At 35.5% G+C, this 26,933-nt stretch overlaps 1 protein-coding gene and 1 long non-coding RNA gene across 5 annotated transcripts in view; both read right to left on the bottom strand.

Moving 5' to 3' along the window:
- The window catches only part of LOC130049161 (transient receptor potential cation channel subfamily M member-like 2), an 81,425-nt gene that overhangs the window by 2,687 nt on the left and 51,805 nt on the right, over window positions 1–26,933 (bottom strand). For 3 of the 4 annotated variants that reach the window (XM_056146385.1, XM_056146384.1, XM_056146387.1), the window contains 5 exons: window positions 10,452–10,604; window positions 8,913–9,179; window positions 4,888–5,080; window positions 4,433–4,592; window positions 4,025–4,197 (listed from right to left, as the gene is read on the bottom strand). In XM_056146385.1, the coding sequence (XP_056002360.1) occupies window positions 4,025–4,197; window positions 4,433–4,592; window positions 4,888–5,080; window positions 8,913–9,179; window positions 10,452–10,604 (946 nt within the window). Of the gene's footprint in view, window positions 1–4,024; window positions 4,198–4,432; window positions 4,593–4,846; window positions 5,081–8,912; window positions 9,180–10,451; window positions 10,605–26,933 lie in introns of all 4 variants that reach the window. The other variant, XM_056146386.1, reaches the window with a different exon arrangement.
- Window positions 14,215–26,663, bottom strand: LOC130049166 (uncharacterized). Its single transcript, XR_008797665.1, has 3 exons — window positions 25,582–26,663; window positions 17,986–18,166; window positions 14,215–16,951 (listed from the first exon to the last, which is right to left on the bottom strand). It is a non-coding gene; the product is annotated as an uncharacterized LOC130049166 (long non-coding RNA).

Genomic DNA, 26,933 nt, shown 5'->3' with positions numbered 1-26,933 from the left:
TAATGTCTACTTTCAATAAAATATCTAAGTATGAAGCAGAAGTGGACGACTCTGTGGTGTGCTTTATTTCGAGCTCACAGGGATATATCAAATCGACATATGAATGAAAGCTATCATTGTTAATAGACAAAACGTCATCGTTATATCTAAAAGTCGAATTGAAGGTCACAGCGAGAGATTTTTTCTTCTCACGTAGAAGTTTTTGAATAAATTCTGTTTCATATGAATATAAAAACAGGTCAGCTAACAAAGGAGCACAATTCGTGCCCATGGGAATTTTAACAGACTGTTGGAAGACCTGATCACCAAAGACCACGACGATATTGTCAATGAGGATCTCTAGCATATTTTTTATTTCAACTTCAGAGTACTTGTGCGTGGAATCAGAGTGGTGTTTAACAAAGTAAGTTTTTGAATGACTGATCACTAGATATGAGTATTTCCGCCTTCCGTTTTTGTTGAAGAACCAACTGTCTATGATGTCAAAAAGTCTAGTCTTTAATTTATCATGAAGAATGGTCGTGTATAGTGTTGAAAAGTCATAGGTTTTAATGCTATTGATTTGGGAAAAATTCTGTGATTTCAAGTTTACTAAAAGTTCTTTAGAATTTTTTAGAATCCACATTTGATTAACACCACTTCTGGCATATGTAGTCGCACAGTAAGTTTGAAGTTTCTCCTTCACAGCTGTTAACATTTTCGTGAGGAGCAAAGATAGGGGCTTGGTAGAGCACTTACTGGATCCAGCAATGTATCTTTGTTTGTAAGGGTTTTCATGTAGTTTAGGAATCCAGTATAGGTACGGTAACTCATATTCATTCAACACATTGACTGGAATATTAAATGTGTCTAAAACTGAAGCATGGTTTTGAAGAATTTCGTCTTTTGAAAGGGCAGTTGGAGTATAAGTATGATTACCAAAAATGGAATTAATGCCAAGTTCGTTTAAAATACAGTTGTAATAATGAGCCTTACAAACAAAGACAATGTTGTTACTAGCTTTGTCAGCTGGAACCAAAACATATTCCTCATGTAACCTATCTAATTCTTTTATCGCTTCTGCTTTACTAAAGACAGAAGGATAGATGGTACGTACTTATGTTTTCATGTGTCTAATGGATAAAAAGTGCCACAGATGGAGATACTTCTTGCCAGGGTAAGGAAAACTGTGTCATTTTTCCATAAGAACACAACTTGGTTATGTTGAAATCGAAACAAAAGATGTTCCAAATTCCTACCCACAAGCTTATAATGGATGTACAGACAAGCTGCAACTCTACTTATGATATGCTTAGTAGATATCTTGAGCAACAGCCTGCAATAATTGCGACACTGATGATGAAGGAAATAAAAAAGAACTTGGACTTGGTGACACTCTCTGATGAGGAAATAAAATCAGCTGAAGCTGTAGTGCGTCTCCTTGAACCTATTGAAACAGTGACCACCCTTATGTGTGATGAAAGTAACCCAACGGTGTCATTAATCCATCCTCTTAAATAGAGACTAATTCAGCACCTGGCCTTAATGGGCACAGATACAACATTGGTAAAAGAGACAAAAAAAAAAGCAATTTCTAAAGACTTAGTAAAAAGGTATGTCTTATCAGTTATCATATAGCAATTGCATTTATATTTTTGATTAAACAATTGATACATGTATTCTACAGATTTTCTATAAATTTACATATGTGTTTAGTGGCTGACTCTAATCATAAAACTATGCTTATAATTCATGTAATTCAACATAAAACTGTGCTTGTATCTCAAAATAAATATTTTACAGGTACACAGATCCAGAACGTTTAGAATTCTTTCATCAGAGTTGTGTTATGGATCCAAGATTCAAATATCTACCCAATATTGATGACAAAAAGAAACAGCTTGTTTTCCAGTCAGTTGTTCTGAAGTGTTATGCTTTGCAGAAACCTAAGGGACATTGTACATGTAGTTGCTATTTTTTAAATTATCAAATGTCTTCAATTATGTACAAGTAGCAAATCAATCAACATGATCAAAATAAAATGTGCTTACTGCTTAGATAATACATTAGACATTTTAATAATTTGCATTTTTACAGGTTGTGAAGACTGAAAAAGAGGAAGATCATGTGGATGTGAACAGAAATGTGGTTGTCCCAGTAGCAGTACCATTGCCTGAATTGTCCCATGAACATGAGGACAATAATTCTAGTGAAGATGAGGATATGGCCAGTGTGGAACCTCCGTCCAAACAGCCCAAGTCTGACCCCAGTCCTAAGTCTGCTCTAGATGATTTCTTTGGTGACCTTTTCATTGTTGGAGTTGAGCCAGGGAAAAGTGTATGGGGGAGAGTGGAAAGTGAAATGAATGGTTATAAATGTGAACAAGTGATTGGTTTGTCTCAGAATACCTTACTTTGGCGGAAGATCCACTCTGATAAATACCCTTATGTAAGCACATTAGCTAAGATTTATCTTTCCGTCCCTGCTACTAGTGAGAGAGTATTCCCTACGACAGGTGATATAGTCAGTGCGCAGAGGGCTTCACTATCTCCAGAAAATGTGGAAACTTTGATTTTTCTCAAACAGAATGCTGTTCTTGATGACATTCTCTAATTTTCCAAATAATGGGAACTTTTGAGTTTTTATCAATTATTCTAGTCATGTTAAACTCTTTTATTATGTGTTAAACTCTTTTATATTGTGTTGAATTTATTTGCAGAGGGCAGTCAATGCTATCAAACATAAAAAGCCTTAGCATTATAAAGAATTTGGTACATGCTAACGTATCGAATCGAAAATCATCGAATCGAGATTAAAGTATCGAAAATCGAATCGAATCGAGGAGGTACTGTATCGTTTCACCCCTAATTTTAGCTCGCAGTGCCATCGTTACATGTATAACGACTATCTAATTTGCGAAATTCTAACTCAAAGCGAGACGGTTGAAACCCCTATAAATCAACTTATTTGTCAATAACGTGGTTCGATTCAAAACAATGCAAACTGTAACTGACGGCAAATAAATAAAATATTAAAAGAACAAATTTTAACATAGTTGTGATTGAATATATATAAGTTGATAGAATCAGAGTGATTCTGAAGCAATAAACCCGTCAAATCAGCAGAAAATGTCGATTCATGAATCATTGTCATCCTGTCAGTAATTCCTGTTCATTATTCCCCATGTACATTAAACTTCATGGTCACAAGTTCGGAAAGAGGCGAAAGAGAGGCACCGAGCGCGTGTCAGACTTGTAAACAATTCAACATGTCAATTTTATATAGAATTCACGATCATTTTTTTTTTTTGGAGTAGCACATTTGCTTAATCATTACTTTCTTACACTTAAAGTACTTCTTGTCATTCATGAAATGATGTAATATTCTAAAACAAATGACACATGTAGTTACTCAGGTCAGTTTCCGTCTTTTTATATAACCTTGGCCTCAGCAACCCGATTATGTTCGGCAATCCTCATTCCCATGTCGTTATATACAACGCAATAACGGTTTATATGAAACGCTCATTGTATGAATGATCACAAACAATATTCCTTTGTTTGTTTGGCTGATTTTTATCCCAGATCCTGGGGATTATATTAGTTATACAGATAAGTGTTGTTTAGAGCATAATTGGATTGTTGAAAACAGTTTGTAACGCTTTACAAAAATGAACATATGCAGAACATGTTCTTGAATATTGAATCAGTTGATAGACATAAACCATCGTATGCAGGTGGTAATGAAATATTGTTATGAAAATAGTGGAAACTGACGTTGAGTTGTTGGTTTGCCGTCTGTATCCGTATTAAATATATATTTAATGTAATACAAATGTGAATTATAGAATACCGGGATATATGGATTAAAAGATACATGTTATTGAAATATGAAGTGCACAATGTCATGTTGCATACACTGGAGATAAAGGAAGTTGCAATGAAGATATGGTCTATTTCGATATGACAGTTTACAACGTTATTAAAGTCAATTGTTTGTTGATTTGGAAACGTAAATGTGTTTTCAATTTACATAGAGATCTTACTTCTGCACATACGGAGGCAACATTTGTCCCTTTGAGGGCAGCAGCAGAGGCGATACAGAAGGAATATAAAGTTGAAAGGAGAAGGGATCCTCCAATCGTAATCATTGATGACGGTGTATCTCTGAAACCTCCATAATTTCTCAGAGTTTTCTTGAACTCTTTCAAATGTGTAGCTGCAAAACATTTAAAATGTTTCACATCAGTATTGTTTGCTTGAATATTATTTCACGTCCAATTGGTGAATTTGAATATCATGTAAAGACATCAGCTTTAAGTGAAGCTTCAGAATGTTAGCCTTTACGCAGAGCACAGTACAATCGCAATGACAAAATATTAAACCTTTCGCTTATTAAGATGAAGCAGATGATCCGATCAATTAATACTTTCTCTATGCAAAACATGATATACCTGAACATGGCAATAACGAGGTTGACCAACAGAAGATTAGAAAATAACATGTAAATTGCTGAAACGCCCAACACTGTCCAGTCTTCTTGAGGACAACGTTCAATGGAAGGATCGGACTGCCACACCGAAGTGATGTTAGAACAGTCTGATGGGTCTTTGCCTAAATTGACAAACATGTTTATGTATAACACAATTCCAAAAAGTGTTCGTAATTTAAATGTGGAAAAACTATAGATGTTTGCTGATATTTCATTTGTATTGCTATAATTGAATAAATAAACACGTTGATTTATTAAACAATAAACCGCTAGAGCACACAAAAATGGCATTCATAGTTAAGTTACGACAGCAAAACCTCACAAAAGTACGTTATAATGAAACCCAATCACATAGACTTGTGGATATTATTACTACCGTATTAATCAAGTGTGCCCTGAAACATGGCAGTATGTTACCCTCCAAAAAATCATTGAATAACTCTCCATAGAGTTGGAAATAGGGGTAGTAAATAATTTTCCAAATTCTCCAGTTTGTCCAATCGCCATTCCACATGCCCTGATGATCCGGCCAGAGGTTTGCATGGTAATAAATTCCGACACCTATCACAATGAAGACCGCCACGAACAGGAAACCAAACAAGTCTTTCAACTACAATATGATAATGTAAAGGAAAATTTTTTAGCAAGTTACGAAACAAATTTCAATGTAAACATATCATGTTTCCAACTATTATCTTATGATATCAAGATATTTTTCTGGGAATCATACAGAAGCTGCCGTGACTGTCCGTTCATCATGTATGTTCGATGTTGTATCTCATTAACCTTTCATCAGAAGAAGATAAAAATACACATATTTTCTTGCTATAGGAGCTTTTGAACAAATATCAGTTTTAGATCGTTTGATTAATTGCTTGTTTTACGTCCCGACATGAACTTTTGAGTCATATTGAGACTTGCAGTTGTATGTGAAGTACTACACATTTAGACCTACGTTTAGCGCTAGAGGCAACTACAGCCTAATTCCATTTTATAAACTTAAAACAGAATCAACGTACATGAGACTTGCTAAAGAAAATTATTCCATTAAACTGTTTTCTTCTAGATTAAACAAAATCAATGCATATATCAAACATTCTGATTGTTAAACCTTTTAATTCATCAACTTTTATCATGTAAATCTTCATGCTTACTTTGTCCAAGACACCTTTCCCAAACTTTTGTATTATGACGTCATGTATCTATTCCCTCCTCGCAAAGACTATTGTAACGTCATGACGTCACAATAGACGTCTCCAAGATAAACAACTTTGTATTCAATATTTGTATTCACCTGAGGATGGATGTTATAATCCAGAAAGCGCTAATGATTTCAATATATTTTGGAACTGCATATTTTCCTGCTTATATATATATATATATATATATATATATATATATATATATATATATATATATATGATTTCAATCAGCTCTTTGGACGAATAAGGCATGTCCTAGTTCGCTCCACTTTTAACATTGATTGGTAAGTCTAAAGACTAAATAACATGTAATCTGCGTTGTAAATACGTTGGTAGATTAGTGTAATTGTAGTTCTAGATGCATTTATGTGTAGTTTTTGTTATTATTCTCTGTTGATATTGGCCACATTATGTAATTCTTTTCGTTTGTCCTGAAGAAGGGACTGGTCGTCCCGAAAATTTGACAATCTGGTTGTTCGTGACGTTGGTCATTTTAGTGCTTTGTATATTATTTTTGTATTTGACCTTGTATCCATGTTGTGGATCCGACACTTTGAGGTATCGGGTGTTGTTGGAACTTTAGTGTAGTGCTTATATATATATATATATATATATATATATATATATATATATATATATATAGTAAAATATCTCTATCTCGAAGTCCGAGGGACCTCGAAAAAACTTCGAGATATCCGGGGTTTGAGATATCTAAAATCGATCTTCAATATTTTTTGAAGGATATATTTGATGCATAGTATGAGCTTTGCATTATAAACAACAACCCCGTTGCTGTTTCGTATAGTTTAATGCAAGTTGATAAATTGATATGGCGGAATGTCGAAGACAAATATTTAGGGCTCTTTTAAATATATATAAACATCCCATTGAATTCACAGTGTTTTTCAAAATTAAGATGATCGTGCCTGTATGATTACTTTAAGTTTACTAATATATAGGATCGACTGGGATGTAGCTATTGTGGTGAGGTGAAAGAACCTATCACGTAAGAAACAAAACAAAAGGACGGATTTAAAAAAAAAAAAAAAAAAAACAACTTGTAAATGTTAATTAAATAATTTTTCGTGTTTTCTCTGTCCTATTTTTAATGATAAAACGTGCATTATTATATGCATTATCGTTATAATGAGCATTACCTTCAAGCGCACTTCGACAATGTTGTATGTTTATCTAACCCATAGCGTGTGTCATTCAAAACACCACCCCTGGAATCGGGCGTTTCAGTTCATAATTGGCGGTGGACTTAATCCGTAATGTTGGATGGCTTCACTAATCACCCAAGCTGTTGAACCATTTATTGCGACCTGGGTCTACCCGGAAAAGGCGAGCTTGGATTAGCGGTCATTAATTATAATTGATGTAGCCGCGGGTGTGAATTTTTGACTTAACGACGCCAGGTATGGTAAGCAGAGCGTAAAATTGACTGCAATTCGAGATAAACCAGGCGAATTTAGAGCATGGGACCTTGAAAATACTTCGACATAAGCGGGGTATTCGAGATTACAGTGTTCGAAGTTTTTAAAACCATTTATTTAGGGAAAACGGCCGGGACCGGTGGTAGACTTTGACTCAAGCATGGTATTCGAGATAAACCATATATTTTACTGTATATATATATATATATATATATATATATATATATATATATATATATATATATATAGCGCACTATAATCCAACAACACTTAACATCCGAAGTGTCAGATCTAATAGCAGATATGAGGTAAAATAAAAATAAAAAGGATATAGAAAACACGAAAAATGACCAACGACACGAAAAACAGCGAATTGTCAAATTTTCGGGACGCCCTGTCCCTTCATCAGGACGATAGAATATTTACATAGAAAAGAAAACTGAATAGAAAAGGAAACTAGCACTACAAGACTATAAAAGCTGATGACAAGCAAACCGTCTATATATCAAAATTATCGAGTGTAATTTTTAAATTGTCTGTGCTGGTATCTGCCATCAGAACATGTTTTAAAGCCCCCATTGGGAAAAGAATTCTCCAATTTGGTTCGCACCACCATGTCTTTCGGATTTCTCGGACGTCTGAAGGCAGTTATGGGAGGTTCTTTGAAGACCTCAGCCATCATTGGGTTAATGTGAAGAAGTGAATATGCTTCTTCAGAATTTTGGTTAGGTCTTCAAGATAGGGTGGTATGTAGTAACGATTGGAACTCTGTCTCCAACAGATTTACCTTTATATTGTAATAAGGATTGTCTGTCGTGTTTTGACATCATCAATAGCTGCTTGCACTTTTGGGGCTTCATAGCCGCTCTTGCACAGATGGTTTTTCAGATTGGTGCATTAAGAATAAAGTACAGATAAGACGGATCCTGATGGCTAAATCTTTTGGTATTCCAATGAACCCCTGGGGTGGATGGCAGCTTGACGGCATAAAACATAGATTGGAATCCGTGGGTTTTGGTATGGAGATTGAACTCAACATTTCCGTCAACAATCTCAGACGTAGTGTCTATAAAGACGTTACTGGATGCGGAAATATCGACAGTGAACTTAATGAAAGCATGAAATGCTACAGCTAGTTCAATGGAGTTATCAAGGTCTCCCTGAATGTATTCCCATCTCATCTTAATGTCGTCAATGAATCACAACCAACCCAGAGGCCAGTAAAGCTTTGAAAAGTCATACGTTTTCATGTTGTTGGTTTGAGTAACATTTTGTGATTTCAAATTTGCTAAAAGTACTTTAGAAATATTTAAGAGTCTACATTTGATTAACTCCACTACTGGCATGTTTTGTGGCACAGTAAGTTTGGAATTTCTCCTTCACAACTGTTAATATTTTCGCGAAGAGCAAGTTAATATTTTCGCGAAGAGCAAATATAGGGTTTGCTAGAACGTTCATTCGATTCAGCATCTATATGTGTAATGTTTTTGTGAAGTTTAGGAATCCATTATAGGTTCGGTAAGTCATATTCATTGACTAGGAAGTAGTTCATTGGTTAGATGCTGTTTGGGGACCATTCTGCAGTTTTATTGATTTTCAGAAAGAGCACCATGTTTGTTCATTTCTGAATATTACCCATGTAGGATTCAAGCTTATGATCGGGTACTTGCGATTACAAGTACTGAAAATCAGTAAAGAGATATAGTTTTGATGGTGTATAACATGCATTTAATTTATTCTATTACAACTTTTATAAACAAAATAAATGTTGCTGTGTATGATTTCAAATATGAAAATGACGTACCATTTCCTTGATCATAATAAGTGTGGGTCCCAATCTCCTGTGGATGAGAAAAACTTCAAGAAATCTCAGATACATGACAAGAAGCGATAGGGAAAACATTCTCCTGGCAATGGTAAAGGTTTCGGAGGGATACATGTGACGCACAAACAACGCTGTAATTAGTAAGACGTAGGACAAAAGATCCACCACGTTCCAGAAGTCATAAAGGTATCTCTTCATCCGGGAGTAGTAACTACGATGTGAATGATTCTCTGATTCCAAGCACCCCTAAATGATATTCAAGCATTCCATGTAATTCCTGTTTTAATGAAACAAATTGAATCAAAGCTTAGTCATCACTATAGGTCTGATCTGTAATTGTGCTCGAGCATTTGGGACTATGATTGTATTTTGCTTAACGTCTCTCTTGAAATGTTTTCACTCATTTTGACTGCGGATAACTCCGTTTACCTGATCAGGATATGGGGCTCACGGCGGGTGTGACCGGTCAACAGGGGATGTTTACTCCTCCTAGGCACCTGATCCCACCTCTGGTGTGTCCAGGGGTCCGTGTTTGCCCACCTATCTATTTTGTATTGCTTGTAGGAGTTATGAGATTGATCACTGTTCGTTATCTTCACCTTGCATATGGATACGTCACCAAGACCGTTGAAGGGCTTCAAATTTAGGCCATTGAGCAGTGATGGTATTTTAGCGTGCCACACATACTGTGACATGCGACATCCGTTTTAAGGTCATTTCCGAAGACTCGTGACATTCACACCTGATGCCGAGCGTTTGACAATGGAACTGTCACTACCTGTTTTAACGACTAAGGTCTGTCGCGGGCGGGATTCGAACCCCGGCCTTCTGCATGCGGGGCGAACGCTCTAGCCTCTAGGCTTCCACAGCGGTTTTGGGACTATGAATAATTCCAATGTATATGGGATGAGACCATGAAACATAAGTGACGTATCACAACATTTATCTAATCACGATGTGTGAACCCCTCATCATGACAAACTTATCCACACAATTGATCATGCCTATAATGAAATTATTAGTTTTATGTGATATTTCAATGTACAAAACGCATCCTTTTTCAACAAACCTTATCCACGAGCGTTTATAAAAAACGTTTTCAATTTCTTTTCCGTCGACGGTTTTTGACTCGTAGTGAGACATCAGCAGGTGTAACACCATAGACTTGAATATGTAATTGGCGCTCAGTATCAGAGCCAGTGATAATTCTTTAACGTGACAATAACATAGGGCCTCCGTAAGAAACTAATATATGTAATACACTCACTTTTAAATGCCGAGCATTTGAATTAGGAACATTCCCTGATATTACGTCCTATGCTTGAATTAACAATGTAGAAAAAGATATCTAATTCAATACTTTTGTCACGAAAGTAAAGTATTCACTAAAAAGCCACCACTGTGGTTTATATATATAGATAATCCAGGAAATATGACCTCCACAAATTCAAATACTTCAACAAGAAATTTGCATTTTACAATTGTGTAACGTGTATGTCATTGCAATACGATGCTTACAAAACAGCTGAATAATTCCTCAATGAAATCGCCCGCACCCCAGAAATACACGTAGTATTCAAAGATTCTAGCAATGTCCTGAACGTAATACTTAGTACTTATGCTGGTCAGTACAAAAGCACTGTACATCACTAACATAGAAAAGAACATCATCTGCAAAAAGAAATAAATTAAGTACAACGTTCATTTCAATAGTACGGTTTCGATAAGAAATGATAACGTTAAAAACTATATCCATTGAAATATAATGTAACTTGCATTTTGTGTACAGTGAATGACACACACACACACACACACACACATACACACACACACACACACACACACACACACACACACATACGTGTAACGCGTGTCAAATGAACACCTTAACTTCCCACCTGCAACTGAACACTTCTACAGTTATTGGTATTTTAGTACGAAAATTTACTATTTGGTACTAAAAACAACATAGAAGACATTGCTGCGGTCGAAATTTGTGAAATATCGTTTTATTCACTCCTTGAATTTTTGCTTATCAAGTGAACACTTTCCTTTACACACGGTCAATTGAACACTTTCCTTTACACACGGGCAATTGAACACTTTCCTTTACACACGGGCAATTGAACACTTTCCTTTACACACGGGCAATTGAACACTTTCCTTTACACACAGGCAATTGAACACTCTGACACACACGGGCAAATGAACACTCTGACACACACGTGTAATTGAACACTCTGACGCACATGGCCAATTAAATACTCTGATACACGCAGCCAGTTAAACACTCTGATACACACGGGCAATCAAACACTCTGAAACATACAAACAATCATTCTCACCACGCTAAATAAATAAGGCCAAATCTCTAAAGCTTACAAAAAAGCGTGAAACGATGATATAAATCGAAATTGGGATGGGATAGACAGGGAATCCACACATTTCGTTGAAATTATCGCCGCAAGAAAATAAAAAAGGGGGGGTAGTATTGATTGGATGATTGATTATATATTTTACGTCCCGTCGAGAATATTTTATTCATATTGAGACGTAACCAGCTTTAAGCGGAGTACCACGAATTTAGACCTATCCAATGTATCCATGGGGTTCAGGGTCGTAGCAGTGAGGGTTCTTTGAAATATCGTGCCAACACCTACTACATGTACGACAAGGGATATACGTTTATAAGGTCACATCCAAAAGATCCGTGATTCTCACTTCTAAATGTCGAGCGTTTGGCGAAGGAGCAATTAACACTACCAATTTTAACGTCTTAGGTTTGACGCATGAACGATGCTTGAACTCACGACCTCCCGGTTACGAAGCGAACGCTCTACCATTGAGCTACCGCGACCGGTCGGGGGGAGGGGTAGTAGTGTCCGTAATGATGACTTTTAATGTAATAATAACTTATGATAATCATCATTATTATATATATATATATATATATACTTATATGATTATAGACTCCCTCGTTTGCCAATGCATGCTGTACGGGCCAGACTCTGTAGTAATTCAACCAAAAAGTATGATAAATAAAATCAAAATTCTGTAATACAATGCCTAAAGGATCTAAAACAAGTATTCATAATTATATACATTTTTTGTATCACTTTAAGTTTTTTGTTGACTTTTGACATGAATAAAAATTAGATATCTTTGTAAAGAAATGTTACGCGATATCTTAATTCCACTCTAAAAGGGAAAATTTTCATGAACATTCTGTTTATATATGTAACTACATAGATGTGACCTTACAGAAAACTTTAATCAAACGTTGCAAAAACCATAAATTCTTTGAAAATCCGGTTTATAACACCAGTTTATATAACATAACTTCAGAATCAGGATTTGTTCCCGGTTCCTATATATACTGTTACAAAAATATCTACATGTTTATGATATGTACATGCACATTATGTCAATTTTGACTATCATCTCACCTTGAAATATGAGGACAAAATTGTAATAGAGAACCCCCAAAAATCACGATTTTGCTTCATCTTAGATATTTTTGTTTAGAGATTTCGTGCCTTTGGCACTCATTACGCCCTTCCCTAAACGTGTTACGTGTTGGACACCCCCCCCCCCCATTAACCACGTCTGAAACACACCGACAATTGAACCTGGCATAAATTGAACTATTATAACGGAAGGTAAAATTCAAGTTACATATTTGTAAGTTTTATTGATGAACTTAGTCCAGTCTCGAAAGGCAAGTAGAGATTTAAAACATTCCCTGAACATCGGCAATTCGCGCCTTCGAATGAGAAATAATCTCCCTCATAAAAGTGATTTGGACCCCCACTCCTTTCCCTGCCGATCTGAGGACAGAGATGACCAATTGCAAATTCAAGGGAATATATTACCTTCTGTTTTTGTTCAAAAACTGGACGTGTCCTCTCATGACCTTTATAATACAAATTCACCAGGTTGATTTTTAAAATCTTATTAATGTTTTACATAAGCTCAAATTAAAGTCCAATAATATACGCACATCAAATCAATTATCGCTCTCATTAATTCAATTCATGCGCACATCCATGTGGTGGAAATATTGCTCGCAAAAATTAATTTAGAGCTCTGTATGAATGACTTGATTATCTCTTTTAATTCAATGGAGGATCTTTTTAATTATATATACAAGGCTATTTCATAAGCAATTAATTCGCGCATCATTTTTTTTAAAAGAGCAACAATTCAATTAAAGAAATCATTCAATTGTGGATATCTTGAATTGAAGATTATATCTCAATTAGATAATCTCTCTAAAATAATTATTCCACGCATCAATTTAATTAATGATATCATTAATTCAATAGAAGAGAGCAATAATTCAATTATTGTGCACATTAAGTGATGTTAGCATTAATGAATTATTCCTCTCTTCAATTGAATTGTAGCATGCATTAATTCTATTGTTGGTATCATTAAATTATAATTCATTTGAGGAGAGCAACAATTAAATTATTGCGTGCATCAATTCAGCAGAATAAATAATGATATCAATAATTCAATTCATGCTCGCAATATATATATAATGCAGAATTGAAGATATTAATTATTTGAAGAGATCTTTGATTGCAATGTTGCGTGCATGAAATGAATTGATAATATCTTCAAATAATTAAAGATATCTTCAAATATTTGAGTTTGTTAATTTGGCGCTCCATAGATCTAAAACTATTCCTAGTGGATTCTGGTGCTTTCTGACTCAGACATCATAACAGCTCTTGCCACAAATGAATCTCACCATACAAGTGATAAAAACAAACTTGAATATGTTGCAGAAAAATAAAGATCAGGTGGGTCGCATATACCTATAGCCACCTCTCTTTTAATTTCTTCATAGGATTCATATACTTAAAGGGATTTTTCTCCTTGAAAAGGTGATATTTAAAAATATGTCACTTTTCAAGGAATTTTATAATCCCCCAATAGTATGTACCGGGGTAATTTCTAAACTGTTTGGTGAAAATGTTGACAATTAAGAATCAGTCACTGGTCATCCATGTCGAATTTAGCTATCTCATATGAATAAACTTTTGATTATTTTACTACAATGTACCATATTAACCAATTTCGGAAATAATTCCTTATTTGTCTTAAATTTTGATTTGATATAAAGAGCAAACTGAAATGATAAACCAAAGTTCACATTGAACACCAGTGAGGCAATTGTATACAAATATCAAATTCATATATTACAGAATTCATTAAGATATTTGAATTATTCTAATCTTTTAATATTCCATGGTAGCAATGAAAACAGCAGGTCTTTTATTCTCAGTCATATATTTTATTATATTACAGGAGATGTTATATGTACAATTAGTATATATATATACATTATACATGTAATTGCATGTGCCAAAAAAATGTATACATACATGAGTAATTCAACCACAGACATATCAATAAATTTGCATTTAATACATTGAATGTAGTCCTTTGATTAAATAATCAACACAGATGGATCCATATGATAATACATGTATTTGTAAAAGAAGAAAAAAAGAGTTCCATTTCTCATACAAATGATATCTGTACAAATATCAAAATCAACAAGAGGCCCAGGGGCCACATCGCTCACCTGAGTCACCTTGGCCCTGCTGTTTTGATTTTTAAATGCTATTTTATCAATCTTTATTCTCATGAATAATGTGACCCAAACCTACCTCTAAAGAACACAACATTACTAAAATGAAATCATATAACACAAAGATATGACAAGCATGATATTGCTGTTCTGGATAAGACCAAGGTATGAAGTCATAGGTCTTGGTATGATATGAAAGACTTAGCCATAAGTAATCTATATACAATACATGAAAGCCCTATCTAAAATAGTCCTGGATATACTTAATAAGTTATACTTTCTTAAAAGTAGGTCAAACTCAGAGTTCAGGGTCACAAGGTCAAAGAACATAATATGATTGATTGTTTTAGCTGTTTTCCGCCACACTCAACAATTTTTCAGTTATCTGGTGGTGCCCAGTTTTTATTGGTGGAAGAGAGAACCCAGATACAATGTACCTGGGAAGAGACCACTGACCTTCCGAGAGTAAACTGGGAAACTTTCTCACTTACCGGTGCAAGCAGGATCCGAACCCACGCCAACCACTGAAGAGACATTATTTGTCGAAATGCGCATCTGGTGCATCAAAATTGGTACCGTATAAGTTTTACCTTAAACACAATGTAGTTCAGGACACACTGGATAGGTCAGATTTGTTTTGCCATAAAAATTGTATATACAAGATATGAAAGCTCTAGCTTAAATAGTTCAAGAGATATCTTTAAAAAATTTTCCTTTAAATATATCAGCATATAAAACTTTGATCCCCTATTGTTACCACACCATACCTCCCGGGAAATGATTTTAACAAACTTGAATATGCACTATGTCAGGAAGGTTTAATGTAAATTTGTGTGCTTCATACTAAATTTGAAAAGAATTCAGTTATTCGAATCGTAGATTGATCGCTGTTCGTTATCTTCACCTTTCAGTTATAGAATTTAGTTAAAAATATTCAATTGTTAACATCGACGGACTACAACGGACGCAGACCAATAGCAATATGTCATCTGAGTTTACTCAAGTGACCTAAAATTGTATAATTTTTCTAAAGCTTTTGAAAATTGATAATGCTATTAAAGCCTAGTCTGACCCCTTACACTCCATTTCAATAGTTAAGCGTAAAAACAGACTGGAGTGGATGGGGACCAAACTTAAGAAAGCTGTGAGATTAGTTCAATATTCAAACCTACAGTTTTTGAATAATAAGTATTTAACCCAACTGGGATGATTTCATCCAAAATATTTCACTAAAAATATTTGTGGGGATATTAGTTCACACAGACATTATGTTTCAAAATGAGTACGAGTATGGAAATGAACTGGGGTTCAAATTGACTGGCTACGTATACCTAACATGGCTACATCAACAAAGAAAATCACTTGAAGCTGTGAGTTTTTAGGTTATATGTGGGTTTAAGGAATATTTGAAAGTATGCTTGGAAACAAGTATAGTGGGAAAATATGTTAGGAATTATTTAATATTAAATTCATGAGACAGCGATGCAGGAATGCAGTGATAGAGGGACTTAACCATGCACTTTTTTTCTGTGCCGTAAATTGAAGATTTTTAATAAGGGGCTCATCTGAAGCTCTAGCGCTCTGACTTGCCCCAATATCTTCTCAAAGAGCTACGATTTTGGGTTTAGTTCTGCATCTAGTTTTTTAGGAGAAGATTTTAAAAGATTTTCCTTGTATATATTTCACATATAAAACTTAGATCCCCTATTGTGACCCCACTCTACCCCTGTGAGCCATGACCTTTAACAAACTTGAATCTGTACTATATATGAATGTAAAACTTTGATCCTCGATTGTGATCTCACCCTACCCCCGGATACCATGATTTGCACAAAACAGGAACCTTTTATGTGAATTCAACTTTCCTGGTCCAGTGGTTCTTGAAAAGGTTTTTTAAATGACCCCACCCTATTTTTGCATACCCTTTATCTATTGATGATGCATACCAAGTTTGATTGAAACTGGCCCAGTGGTTCACTCTGGAGAAGAAAATGAAAATGTGAAAAGTTTACAGAGAGACAGACGACAGGCAAAGGTGATCAGAAAAGCTCATTTGAGCCTTTGGCTCAGGTGAGCTAAAAAAGTATATAAACATGTTCAATGTTAAACCTGTTTGTTGTATTGCTTAACAGCTCCATTGCCAGCATCTACCCTTACTGAGCTTACAGTGTCAGACCTTGATATCATCATCATCACTCATTTTGACTATCCAGGCCAAATTAATATTTTTGCAAGGGTGAGGCCTGGCTGTCCTGTCGAGGTTGAAGTTTGTACTTCCACACTTGGCGACCCAGTGGATTGATCCTATCCAATCCTCTAAACTCTAGGTCTCGTTTTAGGATCTCATCCCATGTCAGCTTTGGTCTACCTGTGAAGTTCTTTTCTGTTGATCATGATGCATAACATTCTGACAAATCTGTAAAAATATTTAGAGAAGTGATTAGTAAAAGGTCTTCGTAAAAGGTAGCAAGAAATGTACAATTAGATAAAAATCATAATTTCTATTTCTACAAAGTAAGTGTTTATCAAATGATCAACTGTAAATATTAATTCACACATCAATTATCATTTTTAAAGATTCAAAGTGATACAGATATCAAAAACATTTTATGACAAATATATCATAACTTCAGATTGTTTTTATGAAAAACAAATGTATCCCCAGCTCCCCAAATTGGAAGTGCTCCAAATGAAACCTCCAACCCCTTAATGCACTGCATGGTATGGAAGATAAAGCATGAGCAGGAACATAGACATTATGAACTCCAATAATTAAGCCACATAGGAGAAGGGTTCACAAACTATTTTACACCCTCCACCCCTACAATCCACTATATTAGGGACAACATTTGGATCTTTGATCTGTCCCTGCAATATGCACATCGCAAATGGCATTGAAGTATTCTACAAAATTTCAAGTCTATCGGATAAGCCGTATAGGAGAAGTATTCACAAGCTATTTTAACATCCTCCACACCTCTTAGATCTACTATTAACTTTTAGAAAAATAATTGGACACTCCTGTCCCGACAATATGCACATCTACAAATGGCAATGAAGCATTGTACAAAGTTTCAAATATATCCAATAAGCCATATAGGAGGAGAAGTGTTGACAAGGTATTTTACATCCTCCACCCCTCTAAGATCTACTATTAACATTTAGGAAAATAATTGGATCCTTCCGTCCCACGAATATACACATCTACAAATGGCAATGAAGCATTGTACAAAGTTTAAAGTCTATCCGATAAGCCATATAGGAGAAGTGTTCACAAGATTTTGTGGCAGACGGACAGAAAGTACAAAAACAATATGTCTCCCCTGAAAGAGGGGAGACATAATTACAGTACTGCAGCAATATTTTCACTGTATTTCAGTTGGAGGCTGTCAAAATACAAATTATCAATATACTCTTAAGGTGCAAATCAAAACTTGTATATATATATACCTTTTCTCAATACATTTTAATGCGTTTTATTTCATCTCTAGTGGACTCTCTTTAGGACTGGCTCATTTTGCTGGGAATATGGGCATCTAGCTATCCTGGTGCCATGCTCTTTTTAATGAATATTGTATTTTCTAGGTTATGTCAAAGCCACTTTTTCTCTTTGATGCAAAATTATGTTTGACTGAAATTAAAGTGAAGGTTATTTAACAAGAAATCTAGTAGACACATTCAAGCAATACCTGTTCCCTACCACTACTAACTATATATTTATTCAACATATGTTCAAATTCAATGGAACCACTGGACTTCATATACTATTTTGTCAAAATGCACAGTATTAATGAAGAGGGTGTTACAACTTACATATACCAGATAAGACGTATCATTAATGTTCTACCTAATATATTAATATCTGCTCTAGAACCTGATTTTCATGCACCCATGTTATGATGGACTGTATTATGGTATTTATGAAGCTCTTTCATCTGTCTGTTAGCTTTTTTAAAAATTCAAAATCTTAGTTTATCAATCCTTATACCCACTCAGGTGATCTAATCAGTAATTAAAAAAACTGATTAATCTTTTTGAACATCATATCTAGCAAAGATACTTACGTACATATGTAACTTTAAAATGATACTTATGCCTTGTTCAAACAGCGGTTTTAATGCATATTTTGAATTAAAATTTTCAAACTTTAATGCGCATCAAATATACTTCGTAGAATAGATATAGGTCCCTGCATAATGACAAATTTGGGTCACATGCATCATACCCCTGGTTAGCTATATATTTATATTTATGCTAATTTTGACTGAAAAACTAATTTTAAAAAACTTAATTGATCGCTAAAAATAGTGAACATTAAGTAATTAGAAAATGCCAGATGTAGATCTGTGCTCTGCAGAGACATACTGGGTCATATATGCATAAAGAAGAAAAAAACTATAAAACAATTCTCTTTGATCCACTGTAAATTGTAGGAAAATATTCGATCCCTGGGTCAGAAGAACGTGAACAACATTAAATGATAATGAAGTATTGTACACAATGGCCTTCATTTTTGCAGTTACTGCCATTACACCGGAAGTAGGGGGCGTGCTTACTGATGGGGTCCCCCCCCCAATTGTGGCCCCATCCTACCCCCGGGGGCCATGATTTGAACAAACTTGAATCTGCACTATGTCAGAAAGTTTTCATGTAAAAATCAGTTTTTCTGGCTCAGTGGTTCTTGAGAAGAAGATGTTTAAAGATTTTTCATATATATTTGTATGTAAAACTTTGATTCCCTATTGTGGCCCCATCCAACCCCCGGGGTCCATGATTTGAACAAACTTGAATCTGCATTATGTCAGGAAGCTTTCATGTAAATCTCAGGCCATCATTAAAAATATTTTTGTTTGATGTACTCTGACTCACATTTTTCAAGGTGGGTCGGTAGGTAGGTTTTTTTTGTTTTTTTGTTTTTTTTTTAACGTCATGCAAATTTGTAATATTTTCTTTTAGAATAAGGAGAATTTTCTATTTTTCAAGGGACCCCCCCCCAAAAAAAAGTTTTAAATTGCTGGAAAAAAATGGTCGGGTAGGAGCAAATTTGATTGGTCGGTCGGAGTACATCAAACAAATCAATGTTTATTTTTGGCCTCAGCTTTTCTGGCTTAGTGGTTCTTGAGAGGAAGATTTTTAAAGTTTTTCCCTATATATTTGTATGTAAAACTTTGATCCCCCCTTGTGGCCCCATCCTACCCCCGGGGGCCATGATTTGAACAAACTTGAATCTGCAATATGTCAGGAAGCTTTCAGGTAAATTTCAGCTCTTCTGGCCCAGTGGTTCTTGAGAAGATTTTTGAATGACCCCACCCTATTTTTGTGATTATCTCCCCTTTGAAAGGGACATGGTCCTTCATTATACCCCCCGCAACAAGTTGTGGGGTGGGGGGTTGGGGTTGGGGTTGGTTATACTGGAATCGGGTTGTCCGTCTGTCCGTCCGTCCGTCTGTAGACGCAATGGTTTCCGGACTCTAAAGCATTATCCTTTCCACCTACTGTCACCATATCATACATATGGACTACCCATGGGATGAAGATGTTCCCTATCGATTTTGGGGTCAAAAGGTCAAAGGTCAAGCGCACTGGACAGCGAAGTAGCAATATGGTTTCCGGGCTCTAAAGCGTTATCCTTTACACCTACAGTCACCATATTATACATATGGACTACCCATTGGATGAAGATGTTCCCTATTGATTTTGGGGTCAAAAGGTCAAAGGTCAAGTGCACTGGACATCGAAGTAGCAATATGGTTTCCGGGCTCTAAAGCGTTATCCTTTCCACCTACAGTCACCATATCATACATATGGACTACCTATTGGATGAAGATGTTCCCTATCGATTTTGGGGTCAAAAGGTCAAAGGTCAAGTGCACTGGACATCGAAGTAGCAATATGGTTTCCGGGCTCTAAAGCGTTATCCTTTACACCTACAGTCACCATATCATACATATGGACTACCCATGGGATGAAGATGTTCCCTATTGATTTTGGGGTCAAAAGGTCAAAGGTCAAGCGCACTGGACATCGAAGTAGCAATATGGTTTCCGGGCTCTAAAGCGTTATCCTTTCCACCTACAGTCACCATATCATACATATGGACTACCCATGGGATGAAGATGTTCCCTATCGATTTTGGGGTCAAAAGGTCAAAGATCACGCGCACTGGACATCGAAGTAGCAATATGGTTCGGTTTGTCATGCCATTTGTTTTTTACACTCAGAAAAGAGGTAGTTTATACCTATTACCAACACCCTTTGGGAGATTGGGGTAAGCGGGGGATATTCTTAGTGAGCATTGCTCACAGTACCTCTTGTTTGAACAAACTTGAAAGCCCTTCACCCAAGGATGCTTTTGGCCAAGTTTGGTTGAAATTGGCCCAGTGGTTCTGGAGAAGAAGTCGAAAATGTGAAAAGTTTACAGACGGACAGACAGACAGACGACAGACAAAATGTGATCAGAAAAGCTCACTTGAACCTTTGGTTCAGGTGAGCTAAAAATCAATTAAAATATGCAAATTCATTTTTGGGTTGAATGTATTAATTGTTACACAAATTTACTACATGTATATGTATCTATAGTTTACAAATCATTACATTTTGCTAAATGATATAATTATTCTACACATATCATCTAAGATTTTAATTATACAAAATAAGATCATATAAAATCTGTAAATAAATTATGGATCAACAAAATTGTTAAATACTAAGATCTGCTTTCATATTTACTATACTTAAAGGTCATAGGAGACGATTTTCAAAAAATATTTGTTTTGCACGAAAATGTGTTCTTCTTTAATTACTTAACATATGTAAAGAAGTCATTCAGAAAAAATCGTAAGGTAACAGGCGCTACAGACCGTCAAATGTTGCCGTGGTGTGAAGTATCAAAATAGTAAGATGACTTATCTCCCTTGCTTGATGACGTCAAAAGAGACCAGCCTGACGCAAATGTGTATTTGTTTATACTAACAACTGCGGGTTTTAGCCGTCAAAATGTTCAATGTGCTTACATTGAACTGTAATTTAGCAAGTCAGGTATTTCTATATACTTTTGTCTAAATGATCCAACGTTCAGAAAGACTTGGGTGTGAAATCTACACCGAGAACACAGAACTCGAAGTTGTTTGACAATGATCATTTTACGTGATTACGGGGGTTGATGAGGATCAGTTTCGTTATTGTATTCACTCTACTTTGGCAAAAACTAATGGGTTTATGAAATTAAATCTTCGACCAGATGCAGTTCTAACTATTTTCGACTAGGCTACAAACCAACGGCAAGCACGGCGAAGACGAGAAAATCCTGCAAAACGTTGACTGTATATAATGACGGTAGACTACATGTAGTACAGATATTCATAATTTAGTATAAACATGCACGATCTGATTAGTTTAGAAATGAAATCTGACTATGAAATAGTTATATGAAGCTCTTCTGATCAGAATTTTTCTCTCTGAATACATAAGTAAATAAAATGAAGATGAATAGGTCTAACTTTATATGTTGAAAGTTGCATTATCAGACACCCCCCCCCCCCCCCTCTTTTCTGTTTGAAAAAGAATGTTCAAAGCAAATGGTGGAACATATTGAAATTACAAGTTTTTATATTGGGTGAAATAAACCAATTTTTACAGTCATGCAAGAGTTGGGGGATGATTTTTTTCCCCTTTAAATGAAGCACTTTACACGTTGGTTTCCTTGTTAGGGTAAAAAAATTAAACAAATAATAACGTTAAAGGCCGAGGGTTTTGAACAACCGGTCAGTTGAATGAATCAACATGTAAGAATTAAAGCTCGATAAATTTATTTTGTATAAATGAGAACGTTAGCCATTGATAAATTAGGCATATTATTCTTTTTTCTACGTTTTCTTGTATCCATTTGACTGCCTTCGTCGGATACCCAGTATCCGACGATGTATGACAGCCAAACATATACAGTTTCCGACCTGAGTTCCTGCATACTGTGCAGATTTTCTAGCTATGTACAGCTTATGAACCGATCATCGTCCCACACCCCACGATGACTCAATATATTCCAGAATTCTTTGGCTACCTAAAGTTGTCTGTGTGACTCGTCCATAACGCATGGCCTACAAAAACAGTGAGGACATTCGGATTTTTCGACAGTTCCTTCAATAACTGGTCCAGACGAAGAATTCGTTTTTTCTCTGGCTTCCAGTTCCAACCATTATACGCAAGAAAGAGCCCTTATAGTGTCTAATGTTATGGTAAATTATTTTTTCATATACATGTAGGCCCCAATGTCGCAAATTTTATTGTAAAAGAATGTTAAAGCCATTTATATTTATTAGATTCACCTGTTAAACTAAAATAGCTGTACACGATACTTGTAAAAATCCTATGAAAATAAATTTAAAAAACGGCGCTCACGATGTGTGTAAAGGAAATTTCGATCTGGCTATAAAATATATCCGAGTCAGGGTGGAACTTGGGCGCATAAAACCAAAGGGGGATGAGGGGGTGCCCACCTTTTTTGTCAGTCAACCTTCACCCCCCCCCCTTTGGGGAAAAACCGATGCTGCGTCGCTGTGTCTGCATGGGATTAGAAAGCGCAAGTAATAACTATCTATATTTCTCTTATTGTCATCAGAGAATGTACTCTGGAATTATCATACATTTATCATTAACCAGTCAGTATTGTTTCAACCGATTCGGAATAAATAGGATCTTGATCGATCTTCTTCTTCGTCCTCCGATGAAAAATCGTCGATGTGGCTGGCATTTACATTAATTATGAGTTCAAAGTGATATCCTTGTATAACAAACTATGGTTCCCCATTCAAAAACTCCTCCAGTTGCGAATAAATCGTCTATGGATGTGCTTTTGTTTTGATTCGCAAATCTGAGTGTGGTCTCTTATGACGTCACAAATTCAGGAAATCAGGAACGATAATCGTGTAACGATTTTCTATTCCGACTACCTTAGCACTTCAATTTCTTCGAGTTAATATTGTTTTTAATCTTTAAAAAGTATTTTTATGAGGAGTCTATGAAACAAAGTTGATAATTATGGAGAGAAAACGTATTGTTAAAAACCGTCTCCTATGACCTTTAAGGCCACATAGAATTTCATATTTACAGATTATCATCCACGCCCACCCCTCTCAAAATTATCCACCCCATTGTTTTTTATTCTACCTTTTTTTTTTAAAAAAGAAGTTGAGAACAAATATTTGGCTTGTATATCAAACATTTAGAGCATTTCAATGACTGACCCTAACATTTTGGCATGTTGTGGTTATATTTGACATGTTTCTATTATAAGGGTACCCAAAGATGTGGTAGTTGTGAAGGACTGTTGCAGTGTGATATGCATTTGGTCAAGTGACTGCACATGTATGCCTTGTTAAAATTGATTAATGGAGATGCTATTGAATGTGAAAGTATGCGATACCATGCCATTTCCCAATTCTGTGTTTGGAACTTTTATTATTGAGTGTGCGTGTCTTAGACTAGAAGAAGATGATGGCAAACTGAATTGAATAATGTTAAGCAAAAGAACTACAGTACAGTGACTGTTGCTTTGTGGTACAATGATGGTAATTATGACTCATTAATTAGCGGATACGGCAATGGCATATCCTGATCCTGCATAAACTGCATATTCAAACAAGAGGCCCATGGGCCACATTGCTCACCTGATTCACCTTGGCCCATATTTAAAGATTTGTTCTACATATTCGCTTCTAAAACTTTGATCCCTATTTAAGTATTGTGGCCCAACCTACTCACGGGGCCATGATTTCTCCTACCTAAAATCTAACTCCAAAAAACCCCACACAAACATAGCTTGTAAAGGGGATAGGAGGACGTGCCTGGTGTTTAATAATTCAATGTGTACAGGCATTAGAAAAATGTGTATATGCAAAAACATACTTTAAATTGTATGCAAAATAATACCCATGTCTAGTCCTATTATAACATTGGAAGGAAAATTTGATCTGGCCACCATTGCTACACGACATTTTAAGTTACGAAAAATAAAAAATTTACATATGAACACCTAGGCTGTGTCAAGCTGAGTGAGCAAGTTTGTGCAGAACGAACAAAAATTACACCAAACACAGCGACACCTTTTCGAAATTTTATTTTTACAAACTTGAATCTGCACTACAGAGCTGTATGTCAGGAAGCTTTCATCATGTAAATTATGTAAACTACTCTGGCCTAATGGTTCTTGAGAAGAAGATTTTTATGGCCCCATTCTACCCCAGGGGGTCATGATTTTAACAAACCTGAATCTGCACTATGTCAGGAAGTTTTTATGTAAATTTGTACTTTCCTAGCCCAGTGTTTCTTGAGAAGATGATTTTTAAAGATTTTCCCTTTATATTTGTATGTAAAATATTTGATCCCCTATTGTGGCCCCATCCTACCTATGGGGGTCATGATTTGAACAAACTTCAATCTACACTATGTCAGAAAGCTTTCATGTAAATTTCAGCTCTTCTGGCCCAGTAGTTCTTTAGGAGAAAATTTTTAAAATGACCCAACCCTATTTTTGCAATTTTGTAATTATATCTTCCCTTTGAAAGGGGGTGTGGCCCTTTATTTGAACAAACTTGAAAGCCCTTCACAAAGGATGATTTTTGTCAAGTTTGGTTGAAATTGGCCCAGTGGTTCTTGAGAAGAAGTCAGAAATGTGAAAGTTTACAGACAGACGGACAACAGGGGATTGGAAAAGCTCATTTAAACTTTCAGCTCAGGTGAGCTAAAAATTACTATTATTCAAAAAAGCGCAAAAGAATGTTCAACTTCAGTGTTACATGAAAATGTACTTCAAAATCACTTAAAAACAATTATAATATTGCTGTATGAAAATTTTCTGTCCAAAGAAAACAATGTAAAAAAAAATATGAAGTAATCTACACTCTACAGCAACATGTGAGTATAATGAACGGGAAATATATATTCTGAAAAATAAAAAATACACCACCTGCCCCATTTTTGTCCAAGCAAGGATGGAAATCTAAAAAATAATTTTATGACTATGTGGCCTAAAATATTTTGTATACTTACTAATTTCAAAACTCGAAAAGGAAATGTTATCCATGTGAAGCACTCTGTTCATCCTCTGGGAAAGACAATCTTTGATTTGCAGTTTGTGTCATGACTACACCATGATATCTTCTAATCTCGTCATACTATCAGAAAGTAGTTTTGGCAGTTGGCAAGTGTATCAATGGTGTAACTTCTTCATGATCAGATCTTCTATACTGTGTCATATTCAGCATAAAGTAACACGGCCTATCATCTAGTTCTGAGGTACTGAGGAAGGGCTGTTTTTCTCAACACAGCCTTTCTTCTGGTATTCTTAGGGATACTTTATTCATCTTTTAATTACATTTCCTTCTTGCAGATTAAAAGTTGAAGACCACTGAAAGAAAAAGAAGTGATTTAATGAGTTCCATGTACAACTGTAGTTTATCGAATGTGCTGACCAGAATATTATCTAACTGTAGCCCCCCTCCCCGATCAAGCATGCAATGTCATACATGTATCTGAAATCAATACTTATAAAAATTAATTAAAATTAAAATGTTCAAATCTACAATCTTGTTACACATCTCCTATATTTTTTACTTATCATAACTTTGAATTTTTAATAAGTGTGTCCTTTTGTCCACAAACTTTAACAACCCCTCATAAACAATTTACAAATATGATATCAGAAATAATAATCTAAAAACATTATCCTGTTGTTCATAGATGCCATCAACACCAAGAGTATAACAAATAACAAAAGCTCTCCTGACATTGTCCCATTCTGAAAGAAATGATGTGCTTATATCCCCAAAGGCAGGGGGTTACCCTGAATTGTGTCTAGAGAGAGGAATAATATTTATGGAATTAACCAAAAAATTAGTTATAAATTTTTAAAATATTTATCTATGAATTCATGTTAAAAAATTGGTAGCTCAGTGGTGAATGTATGTTCGTTCGCCCTAAAACGCGTTCGCCCATGACGCCGTTCGCCCTTATTCCCGTTCGCCCAGAGTCCGATCGCCCTAAAACTTGTTCGCCCATGGTCCGTTCGCCCTCTTATTAAGTTGAATGTCTGAAACATAGGAATTCTTCATTTTTCTATACATATTTTTCTATAGATGAACCAAAAAAAATATTTTTCACGTATGCAAGTATGCAACGGGTCTTACTAATGACCTGTCATACCAAATACCTGACTAACAGAAATTTATGACATTTGAAGGTTTTATATTAAAGTTCCATCTCCTTATAAATCATTCTTGAGATCAAAGGACTGGTTTGTAGTTGAAAATCAAAAAATTCTTCAAAGATAAAACCGGTGCTCATATCTAGGGCTGTGCGGTGCACCGAAAATTTCGGTGCACCGCGATTCATGCCATTCGATT

The sequence above is a fragment of the Ostrea edulis genome, chromosome 8, assembly GCF_947568905.1.
Source record: "Ostrea edulis chromosome 8, xbOstEdul1.1, whole genome shotgun sequence".
Lineage (NCBI taxonomy): Eukaryota > Metazoa > Mollusca > Bivalvia > Ostreida > Ostreidae > Ostrea > Ostrea edulis.
The sequence above is the reverse complement of the archived record's forward strand: the minus strand, read 5'-3'. Positions and strand labels throughout refer to the sequence as shown.